This window comes from Phyllostomus discolor, chromosome 3 (assembly GCF_004126475.2).
Source record: "Phyllostomus discolor isolate MPI-MPIP mPhyDis1 chromosome 3, mPhyDis1.pri.v3, whole genome shotgun sequence".
Taxonomy (NCBI): Eukaryota; Metazoa; Chordata; class Mammalia; order Chiroptera; family Phyllostomidae; genus Phyllostomus; species Phyllostomus discolor.
Genome location: NC_040905.2, coordinates 103,952,976 through 103,966,460, shown reverse-complemented (window position 1 = coordinate 103,966,460; position 13,485 = coordinate 103,952,976). Strand labels below are relative to the sequence as shown.

General features: G+C 42.2%; 1 protein-coding gene across 1 annotated transcript in view; it reads right to left on the bottom strand.

The window, feature by feature from the left end:
• Positions 1-13,485, bottom strand: part of CPPED1 (calcineurin like phosphoesterase domain containing 1) — a 123,521-nt gene that overhangs the window by 95,298 nt on the left and 14,738 nt on the right. The window contains exon 2 of the mRNA XM_028526443.2: positions 4,505-4,723. Within this exon, the coding sequence (XP_028382244.1) occupies positions 4,505-4,723 (219 nt within the window). The remainder of the gene's footprint in view (positions 1-4,504; positions 4,724-13,485) is intronic.

Sequence of the window (13,485 nt, the reverse complement as noted above, 5' to 3'; positions counted from 1 at the left end):
GAGGAAAGATGCTGCTTCTGGCTCTGAAGGTAGAGTCAAGGGCCTAGTTCAAGAAACATGAGCAATCTCTAGAAGCAGAAACCTTTAGAAGGAAGGCTTCTCCTAAGATCCATTTTAGGCTTCTGACCTCCAGAATTTTAAGAGGATAAATCTGGGTTGTTTCAAGCTACTAAGTTTGTAGTAATTTGTTACAGCAGCCACAGGAAACTAACACACCATCTACAAAAATAATGCTAAAGCAGGCCTGCCTCACTGTACATACACAAAGAATTCTTCAAGGAGCCTTTATATCAAAAGAAGAATTCCTTCCGCATTATCTGCTTTGTTTGGATATAGCAAATTTTAATAAACAGGACTAGACATGTGTTAATAACAAACTATGCTAAAGGCAGAAAGGAATCTCCTGTACTCTGAGTGTATCATCACATTCCCATTGGTCGGCTTCTCACGTAACTGCTGAAATCTAACAAGGCCCCTGGGGACAGTATTGGTGGGTCTGTGCCTCAGTGTCAGGAGGACCAAAGAAAGTAACCCTGGGCTTAGGATTGAAAATCAATGGTCTCAATATTTGTACAAATCTTCATTTGCTGCTTATAATGTGGCTTCTCCCACAGAGAAGCATTATGGAAATAAGAAAATACCAAGATAATAAAAAAAGATGTCTGCAAAATGAAATGGGTTTCAAAACTAAATGAATTTTGTCCTGCATTCTCCTGCTCCAACAGGTCCTCTTACCATCTCTGGTTTTGCATTTCCCTTAACGAGACTCTAAGCTCCATGGAAGGATCTGGGTATCTTACTCCCAACTATTACATCCACAGCACCTAGCACTGTTACTGGCACTTAGTTTGCACACAATAAATATTTGTGGATGAACAAATATTATGATAGATATTTACAATGGAAAAGCATTATTATGAGTTTCATTAGAAAAAGAATTACCCATAAAGTTCTTTTTCTCTAGTTTGAACTTAAAACTACTTGGCCCAAAATGATATTTAAGGTAGAATTAAAAGTACACTTTCTGATTTTATTTGCCTAATATATTCATTTAATATATTAAATGTTAAGCAGTCAAAGCAAATGTGCTAAGCAGTCAAAGCAAATAATTACTTTACCAGTGTCTGCCCCTGCATTTGAACTAAATGAAGGGAAAGTCACTAATTGCATATTAAAAAATTGTAACTAGTTTTAAATTTAATCTCAGACCACAACATGCATAACAGTCAGTCCTTTCATGGGCTCAGTTACAACTTTACAAAATAGCCCAAATCTTCACAACAGATATAAATTCTGCTTCAGTCACACTGAATATAAATTACATATTCAAAAGTTTACCAGTTCACATTTACAAGGGCTTCTGACCAATTGGTAGGGTTGATCATAAAAACTCTATCTTTTAATTTAGTTATATTCAGTATATTTTATTTAAGAAGCAATGTAGTCTCATGGAAACTTATGATTTTAAATCTTATTTTGAAATATTAAAGCATGATAATAAGAAGCTAGGAAAATTCCTTGGCAAGTGGAATGGGGGAACTGAGACAGAGTTAAATGGTTGAGCAGTTTGCAATAAGATAATAAATCATAAAGTCTCATCTTCCCTAACCAAGGACACCAAGGAGGCAGACCCACCTCGGTCCTGGTCCCTCTTTGACGACATTCTTTGAAGGTGAAGCAGACCAGAGAATGACTCTGACCCTATAAGCTCATTTTGATGAGTCAGCATATTCAAGAGCACACCTGGAAATATTCTATTGAGAAACTCCCCTGAGAATGACTTCTAAAATTCTCACCTTTAGAAAACAGATAAAATCCCTTAAGACAAAGGACACAGTGTACACTCTCTTTGGAGCACACCAACACCTTCCTCTCACTTCTTTCCTTGGGCACGTATCTTTGCTTTCTTTCTCCTAAACAAAAAGAGTTACCACGAGACTTGCAATCAGAAAAGCAGTAAGCAGCTGCAGTTGGTCCGAGGCTAATCCCCTGAACCTGTATCCAAAGGCCCTGCTTTTGCCTCTGTAATTTGTTTCTGAGTCCACACAGCCCAGCTGGCTCACTTCTGCCTCTGTGACTTTCTTGCTGAAGGGCCAAGGCAGCTCCTCCTAGGCTCACTCCTGTTGCTATGATCTTGCCTTCTCTATCTTAAATCCTTTCTTCTTTTCACTGTTCCCAGCTTTAATAAATGTAATCTCAAAATCACCTGGACTTGTTGAAACCTTTCCTGCACAAAATCGAGAAACCACACATTCCACACCGTGCTGGGGCTGACCTACCTTGGTCCTGGTCCCTTTCTGGTGACACTGTGACTGAATGCATTAACATAATTCAGAGCAAGTCAGTCAACATCTATGAGAACATGTTATATAATTGTAATGAGTCCCATAATACTCTATTTTCAAAAAAAGGAACCACGGGACAGAAAAATGTTAAATTCAGAATCTGGTTTTCAAGTGTGTAATAAAAACAGAAATTTGGTCACTGTGTGATCCAGAATGAGAGCTCCAGCTGATGTTACAGTGCTTATTGGGCCAAATGATTCGTAAACATCCCAGCTCACTGCAAATCAGACCATTTGAAAATAGAATTAATCTGTCTGGTCAACTAACGCCTTATCTTGATTTACCGTGTAAACCCAGACTTCGAACCCTGCTATGATTTCTAACTCCTTTAGAAACTGGGCACTCTGTAGTCACTTTAGCACTGTACAACCTCAACGCCTGAGAAACCTCGGCCAAGAGTCACCAAGGGTAGATAAGTTCACGGGAAACTCTACAAAATAAAACTCAACACTTTCCTGTGAATGTGTTTCTGTACCAAGCTGCTAAGATGTTCAGCACCTGAACAGAACAGTACAGTCATCTGCCACTGCCCTATACTTCCCTAGACTGTTCAGGTTTTAAATTCCTGCTGCCATCAATGGGCTTTTGGCTCAGACACTGAGGCCTGAAGAAGGTAAGGAGTGTGTCCAAGTTTATCTAATGCATCAGGAGCAAATGTGGAGCTGGCATGCTGGCCAACTGAGCCCTCATTCAGGTCTTTCTCCACTACTTTATTTTCCCTTTTCTCTGTCCTGCCACCTCTACAAAGGACAGGCTGCTTCTCCAGAGATTACATCACTTGGTTCTACCTACACTTGGTGGGAGTTGATGATGTGGGCATATATATGTACAGTCATGAGTGTGTGTAAAATACTGGTAAACAGAATGAGGATAGGTCTGAGGGTTCTCCCTGCTAATTATACTGCCTGGACTCTGGAGAGAGCAATTCTGGGCAGCCCTTTTTCAATTCTTATATCTTCATGCTGGGATTGTTTTGGATAGGCAGGCTGTCAGAAAAATGAGCCTTGAGGGATTAATACACCTCAGCTTACTGCAAAGAGCCTTGGCTTCTAAAGGCATTGGACGTCATCACAGGACTCAAGAGGCCTGGTTTACAAGATGACACCAGGTGAAAACAAACAACTACAGTCACTGCAGTGTTTTATGCAATGGTCCTCGGGCCACTGCTCTTCTACTAAGTAGAGACCAGGACCCAGTAAGAGTGGCCATGGCACCTGCTCTGCCTCCCTAAGGGGCAAGGTCAGTTTCCATTTGCTTATACTTGCTCATTGGGCTTTATTCTTTCTTGGAAGAGAAGGATATCAGAGTAGGGGAGGAAAATAAGGAAGTGAGTTCTAGAAGGCATGTATTATTCTCACACCCCCAGCATACTAGTCTTCTTTAGGGGAACCATCCTGTTTTTCAGACCACATCGCTACAATAAAGCTGACCCCACACTCTGGCTTCTAGGGGCCATGTGAGCTGGATGGGTGGAAAGTGCCACCAAGAATAAGGCACTTTCTTTCTGTTGTTTCTATAAGAAGGATGTAAACCTAGAGTCCCAGGAACCACTACCTAGAGAGAGCCTACACGAGAATGAAGTCAACCCAGAGGAATGCAGGGCTGAGCAATGGAGAGTCTAAGTCCCAAAACAACCTCTGAGTCCCTGGATTCAGTCATACCTGAAACCCAACTCTACCCCTCATATTTACAGTCCTATTGGATATCACATTACCTTTAAAAAAATTAATCCAGTTTAAGTTAGGCTTCTGTCACTTGAAACTAAAAAAGTACTAACAAATACAGAAGAAATGAAAGTGTTAGAAGACGGGAATCGAAAGGAGAAAATTACATTTATAAATATAGTTATCTGGAAGCAGTTCAAGTTTATCCCCTGGAAATAAGAAAGGTGATGGGGGGGAATCTTTTCCACTTTTCATACTAAGCTCAGATCATCAGAACTGTGGCTCTGCCTAATTACTGTGATTAATCTTGCCAAATTCTGAACATAAAATGAGTGTGCATTTTCTAATGTTCAATGATACTGCAATAGTCATGAAGAGAAGAAATGAGCCATTAACAAATAAAGGCATCTTTCAAGAGAAATCATTTTTTTTCTGCCCAAATACAGTCATAACTGGGTAAAGAAGAAAAGGTCACAGTGACAACCCAGGTCTTACCTGGCATGGCATGGATGAGGTCCCCACACACCACAAAGAATCTGGGTCTGGGGTTCATCTTGTTGATGGCCTGAATGGCTTGCTTCATTAGGTGAATCTCTTGCTCCCACTCATCTCCACCGTTGTCACAGTCCCCAGTGACCCAGGCCTTCATCAGTCCAAACTGTGGGTCTGCACCCTGGATGAAGTAGAATGGGCCTGTCCATTCCCTTTCCTTTTCTTGAAAAAAAAATAGGAGAGAGAATATTATGAAATCTTTCAGGGAAAACATCCAGGTTACCATGCGAATGGATACAATATTTTTCTTAAATTAAGTAGGTCATTTTAATAAGCTGCTGTTCAAACATACCATTTTCCTGTCATAATCTAGAGGATTTTGATTTATACTAATTATGCCTGGGACCTGGTACTTCCCAAAGGCCAGGATAAACCACGTGGGCCTCAACAGCCATGCAACCAAGCTGCTTGTTTAAAAGCTAGCTGGCCGAAATGGGGCTCACAGGCACAACAGCACACTTTATGGAGGACATTAATGTTCAATGATAGTTTTTTAATTAGAATTAAAAACACCCAAAATTGAAAGCTGCTAGAAGTATTATATTTAAATTACTAGGTGAAGTGCTCTCAAATCTTTTATGCCAGGCTTAATGGCACAATTTGCACTGTTTCGGGGGATGTGACAGAATTTTAATTATAAAACTTAGAGCTCGGAAGCTCTGGCTATCTAGTGGGAAATGCTGTGCCAGAAATGAAATCTTGAAATGAGTTAGTCAATGTGAAAAAAAATTGATGCTAACATTCAAAGGCAGCATGATGTGGGCATAAGCTAGGCGTGAGGCTGGGGGGGTGGGAAGGAAGGGGAAAGAAAGGAAGAGGGGATTCTTGGAAAAGAAGCTAGTCACATGCACCAAAACTACCAGGCTTGCCCTTCTGTTGGTTCTGCTGGCCCAAAGTTTCGCCAGCCACAGGTCTCTAGCCTTATCTGCCAAAAGAACCACAGCCAGGGCCTGGTTCTGCAAAGCTGGAATAGCCATTAATGGGCATGGAAACCCTGCAGATCTCAAACTTCTCTTTTCTCTTGCTTTTTGTTTTTTGCCAGAGTTGTTTCTTCAACCAAGCAAAACCTCACGTGGCAAACCAATGTTGAAAACACAGAGCTGCCTCTGCCAAAATGGGATCAGCCCTGGTATTTATCCTCCAAGGAAACTGAAGTCCAGAGAAGTGACCTGACTTGCCAAATGGCCCAGCAGCAATCAGTGACAGGGACAAGACTACTCCACAGCCTTGAAACTATTGTCTTTTTAAAAATAAATTAATGTATTTTACATGTTAATTGAGTAAGTGGTATTTCCTTTGGAAATCTTGAAAATATTATAATTTCCAAAAGCTCCTTGGAATAATCTCATGTCTCTGTTCTTTTCATTCATTTACTCACTAAGTACAATGCTTAATGAGAGTCTACTGTTTCCCAGGCCCCATTCGAGGTGCTGACCTTACAGGGGTGGACCAAGACAGGTGAGGTCCCTGCTCTCCTGGGCTTGGTTCTCGCAGGGAAGACAGATAAGGACATAAGCACAGAACTGAGCCAGAGGGCGCTCAGGGCTGTGCAAGGATGAAAAAAGAAGCAATGACTATTGTAATTTAAGTTGGATATAGGTGGTATCATTTAAACTGCATGCTATAAAGCAAGAGCCAGGTGTATATAATCTTTTAAATCCCACAGCGAGCCTCCCACCCACCATACCTGGTTTACTATCACCTTAAAGTGGACCTCTGATGTTAGGCCTCCCTTCCTTCTTAATTCCCTTTTTCAGAACTTAAAAAGACAAGCATGTAAACAAAACAACCTGTACATACTTCATAGAAGAAACTGTATATGCATGTTAATCCACCAGTTCTTCACCTACAGCTTAGTGTTCACTGTTCAGTCAAATCACAATCAACCTGAACTCAATCTGAACAAGGACTGCATGAAACCCTGGTGTATACATCTTATTGCTAACAATAGCAAGTGATCCTGCACAATGATGGATTCAACTCATTCACTGAGACCTTACTACATGTGGCAGAAAGGCTCCATGATGCCCCAAAGACCCCTGTGTCGTGACACTCAACATCCTTGTGCAATCCCTCCCCTTGAGCATGAGCTGGACCTAGTGACTTTCTTCTAATAAACAGAATGCAATGATAGGATGTCCATCCCTTCTGGGAGTAAGCTAGACTGAGATACAGAAATAACCTAAATGTCTCACGATGGATGAATGGATAAAGAAGATGTGGTATATACATACAGTGGAGTATTATCCAGCCTTTAAAAAAAAAAAAGAAAATCCTGCCATTTGGGACAATATGGCTGGACTTCAAGGACATTATGCTAAGTGAAATAAGCCAGTCACAGCAAGACAAATATTGTCTGGCCTCATTTTTTTTATCCTCACCTGAGGACATGCTTTTTTGATTTTTTAGAGAGAGGGAAAAGGAGAAACAAAGAGGGGGAGAGAAATATGGATGTGAGAAAGAAACAGCCTTTCATAGGTACCCTGACTGCAGACCGAACCCAAACCTGGGCATGTGCCCTGACCAGAAATGGAGCCTGTGAACTTTTGGCTTTGTGGGACAACCCCCAACCAACTAAGCCACACAGACCAGGGCGTTTCTGATCTCATTTATACGTAGATTCTAAAAGAGCCAAGCTTACAGAGTAGAGAGTAGGATGATGGTAGTCAGGGACTTAGGGCAAGGGAAAATAGGGGAATGATGGTCAAAGGGTACAACGTTTAGTCATGCAAAATAAAGAGGTTTTAGAGATCTACTACATAGCACAGTGGCCAAAGTTAATAATACTGTATTGTGTACTTAAATCTTGCTAAGAAGATAGAGCTATGTTAAGTGTTCTTACTACATACACACATAGCAATAATAGGAATAATGCTTATGTACTTATCTCCAAACTCAACAAATTTACACATCAAATATGCAGTTTTTTACATGTCAATCATAGATCAATAAAGTGGTTAAAAAGAGAAAGAGATTAGGCTAAAAAGAGTGTGACTTCCATCGCGCTCTCTCTCACTTTCTCTCCTACAGCCCTAGCTCTGCAGGGGAAAGGCTATTATGATGTGAACAGCCCTATGGAGAGGCCAACATGGCAAGGAACTGAGGGAGGACTGGCCAACAGCCTGGGAGGAACTGAGGCCCTCCATGTAACAATGCAACAACCACATGAGTGAACTTGGGAAAAGAGCCTCCCTAGAGCTGAGCTTTCAGATGAAACCACAGTGCCAGCCGACACCTTGACTGAACTGTGTGGGAGATCCTAGGTACGCTGCACTCAGGCTCCTGGCAGGAACTGTGAGATAATACATATGAGTTGTTTCAAGTCACCAACTTTCAGGGTTGTCTGTTACACAGTAATAGATACCTATGGTCAGGCATTGAAAATAAAGGGTCAGGAAGGAGTCATGAAAAAGCTGAGATTCTGATTTGCATGTATGTTTTTAATATTTATTTATTTTTAGAAAGAGGGGAAGGAAGAGAGAGAAACAGGGAGAAAAACATCGATGTTGGAGAGAAACACCGATTGGTCGCCTCTCGCATACCCCTAATCAGAGACCTGGCCCACAATCTAAGCATATGCCCCAAACCAGGAATCAAACCAGTGACCCTTCCATTCGAAGGCTGGATGGCATTCAACCAACTGAGCAATACCAGCCAGGGCCTGATTTGTTTTAAAGTTAACTGTTAGCATCATTTATTTTTTTTACTTGAATAATAACTGTTTTGCATCAGTGAATGCATTTAGCTACGTTTCTATTCCTTCCTTCCTTCCTTCCTTCCTTCCTTCCTTCCTTCCTCCCTTCCTTCTTTCCTTCCTTCCCTTTTTAGAGAGGGGGAAGGGATGGAGAAAGGACGGAAGAGAAACATCCATGTGCAAGAGAAACACATCAATCAGTTGCCTCTCACACACCCCCAACTGGGGACCTGGCCCACAACCTTGACCAGGAATCAAACCGGCAACCTTTCCATTTATGGGAGGAAGCCCAAGCTACTGAGCCACACCAGTCAGGGCACCACATTTCTGTTTCTGAGACAGTTTGTGGAGCTATTTAAACTGGATAAATTAATAAGCACCAAATGAGAGAGGTGACTGTCACCCCAAGGTTGAAGCATAACTCAGTGTTCTACAACAAACAGAATGTATAAATAGTGGTCTACAGCAAGTGTTTTAACAAATACAGTTTTCTCCAACAGTGATTTTCAAGAAGTGTGCCATGGCACACTGGTGTGCTGGAAGAATTTTAAAAACATACAATACCTGACTATTTAGTCAGGGACACTGACCTCTTTTCCCTTAGATTGTCAAATAAAAAAATGACAGCACCATATGATCTCACCTATAAGTGGAACCTAATCAACAAAACAAACAAACAAAATATAACCAGAGACTTGAAATAAAGAACAAACTGACAGTAACCAGAGGGAGGTGGGAGGGGATAATGGAGGGGGAAGGGGGGAAGGGTTTTCAGGAACAACTATACAGGACACATGGACAAAACCAAAGGGGGGTAGGATCAAGGGTGGGAGGTGAGGGTGGCTGGATTTGGGGGGAGTAATGGGGGGAATGGAGACAACTGTACTTGAACAACAACAACAAAAAGTGGCAAGAGAGTGCTAGGGATAAAAAAATGACAACAGCCAACATAACAATAACTGTCTGGTGTGAGTGAATCAAAATTACACCTATTTTTTTGTCAGTCTGGCAAAAAATTCATTTTTTGTTGTGCCATAGAATTTTAGTAATTAGTTTATGTGTGCCATGAGATGAAAAAGGTTGAAAATCACTAGTCATAGTCTCGAAAAGTCAATAGTTCTCAGAGGTATTACAATAAAATTTTCATTGTCTATCTAGTAAGCTCTTAGAATTTCAATTTTATGATGATAAGGTACAAAACAAATAAATTTGACCTAAAATGAATGATGGTTCACATTTCACTATTCCCTCTACCTTATCTACCCAATAAAGGTAATTTGTTGATTCAAGGCTCTGCATTCTCAAAATCGCCTGGATCCCTTTAAGGTTCCTACTATAAAAGTCTGTGGTCTTTGGCCTCATCTTAACTTTAATAAAGTTGAATTAAAGATATCTGAGGCCTGTAATCCTTAGCTCTAGAAGGAAGAATCCTTTACATACATTTATACCTCCCCCAGCCCTTCAGAAGGGCACATTTTTATATTACAAGAATAAATTAACATTGTGTTAAACTGTCTCACCGAAGTCTAGAGCTACCCGCAGAGCAGGGCATATGTATTAGCTGGCTGACATCTACAGGAGCCAGGGAAGAGCTTGTGACGCCATCCCTCCCGGGGCAGAGCAAGTGCCTGCACTCTGGCAGAACCAGATTCTCTCTTCAGACTCCCTGAGAGCACTGTCCTGGCAGCGTAAGTGCCCTGGTACACCGTCAAAGCATTAGAAAAGACACCTAAGGATCTGGCGAGGGGTGGGGTTGTTTCTGTTTTTTCCTAATTTAATAACTTACATGAGACTACCTGGTTAAAGAGTAAATACAATCCAAATTACGAAGCAGAACTGCCTGGAAATGGAGGCTGAGCAGAGTGAGGAGGCAAGGATGACCAAGTCGCAAGGGGCTCCGAGGGCAGGGCTGGGCCTACACCTCAGTCCTCAAGGTGTGGCCACTGGACAACCAGCAGCAGCATCACCTTGGAGTTTGCTGTAAAAGTAGAATCTGCTTTTAACAAATCCCTCAGTGATCTGTACACAAATCCATGTTTGAAAAGCACTGGCCTGCAACTAATCGAGGAATTACTTTAACATGTTTTAGAAGACACAGATGCAAAGGGATTTTTGTTTCCCTAACTTGAAATAATGACTTGGAGGATTTTGTTGTTGTGAGGGGTGGTGTTTTTATGGTTTTGTGTTGTTCTGTATATTTCCCTACTTATTTTTAGGTCCTTGTCTGTGCCCAGCTCAGGTATTTGGTCCTCAACATTTCTCGGTATTTCCCATTACTATCTAATCATCACCCTTTAAGTTACCTGCACTGAGCTGAGTGAGCCCCTTTACTGCAACCCATCCTAGGAGGCCAAAGGCTTACCATACAGAAGCCCACCTTTCCCACTGAAGAAATGGAAACTGTCAGTGATGGAAGGGTTCCCAGAGTTACTTTAACCAAACCTTTCATTTACTCAAGGCAGGGGGAAACTGAGGCCTGGCTAAGGATCTTAGTCATGGCTCATGTTCAAAGTCACCGAGTTAATAAAGCAGCAGCTTTCACTGTTCAGAAATCTCAGGATAGCCAGGCCGGTCTGAAGAGAGGGCCACAAAGAAGATGGAATGTGCCCTGAGGTGTCCAAATGTTGTCCACCTCCACAAAGACACTTGGGTCTCCAGAAAGTTTCCTTTGAATGGAACATTCTGGTAAATACTAAGGCTGAACACAAAGACAATGCTGGCAAGGCCCCGAACTTTTCCCCCGTGGGCTGTGATGCTCACAGTCCCTGCCAACAGCACAGGGCTGATGAGGGGCACAGGCTGGGAGCCAGCACATTCATCTTCTGTGGCATGCCAACTGGTGATTTCTCCAGAGATTACAAACTCCAGATCTCTGGATATGGTCTGACTAGTAGATGTGTTCTATTTGGCTTGTACGGTGTTTATAAAATTTTGAATTTGTTGCCAACATTTTAAATTCATCAGTTTCTCACACACACCTGGCTTTGTGACTTCTCGTGGAAAGTCTGGCCACGCCAGGCCCCAGTGGAGCATGCCAACCATCGCTGGGGCTGGGCATCGCTGCCCCTCTAATGGGGCATGAGTTCTCAAATTCACCGCAGTCCACCCATGACCCAATTCACCACCAAGCCCCTGCAGATGCCTGCACCAGCAAGCCGTTTATCTGTGGTAATCCTTCCAGTTTGCTCAGTGGTACAGAAGAGGAAACCAAGCAAGGTCAAGGGCAAATGATCTGACTGAGATTAACAAGTGGTGAGGGGCAGAACCAAGCCTATCACGCCCCAGAGCCCCAACTCCAGGGCAGGTGATCACACCAGCAGGATTACTCAGAACCATCCAGTTGGGAATGCCCGCATGAGTCCAAGTGACAAGCCAGGAAAACAAACTCTGAGCTGCCATCAAAATTACCATAATTTATTGTTACCATAGCCTAAGTCAAAATTTTAAACTAATTTAAAATTATTTTTCAAAGAAAAAATTGGTCTTAGGAAGAAATTCGATTCATCCATCATGTAGAGAATAACAAGATTTGGCCACCTAACTGATAGTCGGTCTCAGTAGGCATCTTTCAGAATCGAGCAATAAAAAGACAGTGGATTCTGGGGACATTAGACCAGGGACAGGAAAGGCCTGTGAGTCTTCTTTAAGCATTATAAAGTACAAAGCAATGGCATACAGGGAAAAATCTTAAAAACCTTTAAAAATTCACAGAAGCCTTGCCATTAACCCATTCTGTGAGAATCTACTTGTGTGCCAATATCCTGTCAGAAAGACAGGTACTCAGACGGCAATCACCCTCTACAGCTGCACTTTCAATATTATGAACTAAATGTTATCTCGAATTTTTCTCTGCCCATGTATTTCCTCTCATTGTTATTTTATTATACCTTTTGGGCACATTTGTCAATTGTTGATGAAAGCTTACTTTTTAATATACATCAAGAATTATGAATTTCATCGATCATTTCCCTATTACCACTTAATCAATGACTAACTACAGTAAGGGCCCTCCCGAAAGCAAATGAACCACTACTTTCACCACCCAACTGGGAACAGGCCCACGGGAGTCAGTCCTGGCATTCGCACCTAATGCCGTTATACTTTGTGCTCTCAGGATGGCTAAACTGCTTACTTCATATGCAGCCTAAAATAATTCAAGGTGAATACAATGACAATTCAATTTTTATATAGAAAAGTCTCATTTTCTAAATCTAGTTTGCCTTTTGGAAGACAAAATCGTAAGATACTGGTTAAGAAGTCTGTTAGCAGGCAGTCTGATGAACAAGGTTGCAGTTATGGCCCTACCGCCACATTCAGTGCACTGTAAGGATATCTAAAAATTCAATGTTTGAGCTCCTGTTAATTTATCTGACTCAAAATAATACATGAATTGGGACAATAGGGACACACTTCTCCATTTGACTAGAAAGCCACAGAATGGACGAAAGCAGTGTTTTGTTTTTCTGGACATGCTTAAGCTCCCAGTTTGTCCCTTCAGCGCCTTAACTTCAACACGTTCACAAGCAAATTTGTCATCTTTCCTTCAAGACCGACTCCTTCTCCTGATGACCATGATTTGTCACCATGGTCCCCAGTCCACAAATCTACAGATGTTAGGATCCTGTGCCACTGTGTACCTTTAGCCAAACAGGTGGTTGCATTTACATCCACAGCATCTCCCACACTGTCCATCCTTCCCATTTGCAGCAGCACCACCTGGGCCAGGTGTTCATCATCCCCACCAGGGGCTACCAGGACAGCTCCATGCAGTGCCTCCCACTCAGATCCACCCCAGGCAATCACTGCCATTGGGACTCTTCCTAAAACCCTTAACCCTGATCATCAAACTCCCTTGTGAAGGGGCACTCTAATCTTCATGAGAAAAGGCCCACATTGCTTTCCCTTTCCAGTATTTTGTCAGCATGTATCATGTGGTCCCTGGCATGTGGGAGGCACTCAGTAAATATCCAGTGAAGGGATAAAGATGGCACTGGATCCTCACTCTTTCTGGCACTTGGAGCTAAAACATAGCCCAAAACTTTCCCAGCTATATGGATTACTGTTCCCACTAGACCAGTGGCTCCAAACCATGGACAATTTTGATCCCTAGGGGACATCTGATGTCTGAAGACATTTTTGGATGTCACACCAGAAGGAGGGTGGTGCTTCTGACATCAGCAGACAGAGGCCAGGGATGGTGCTAAACATCCCACATTACACAGGGCAGTCC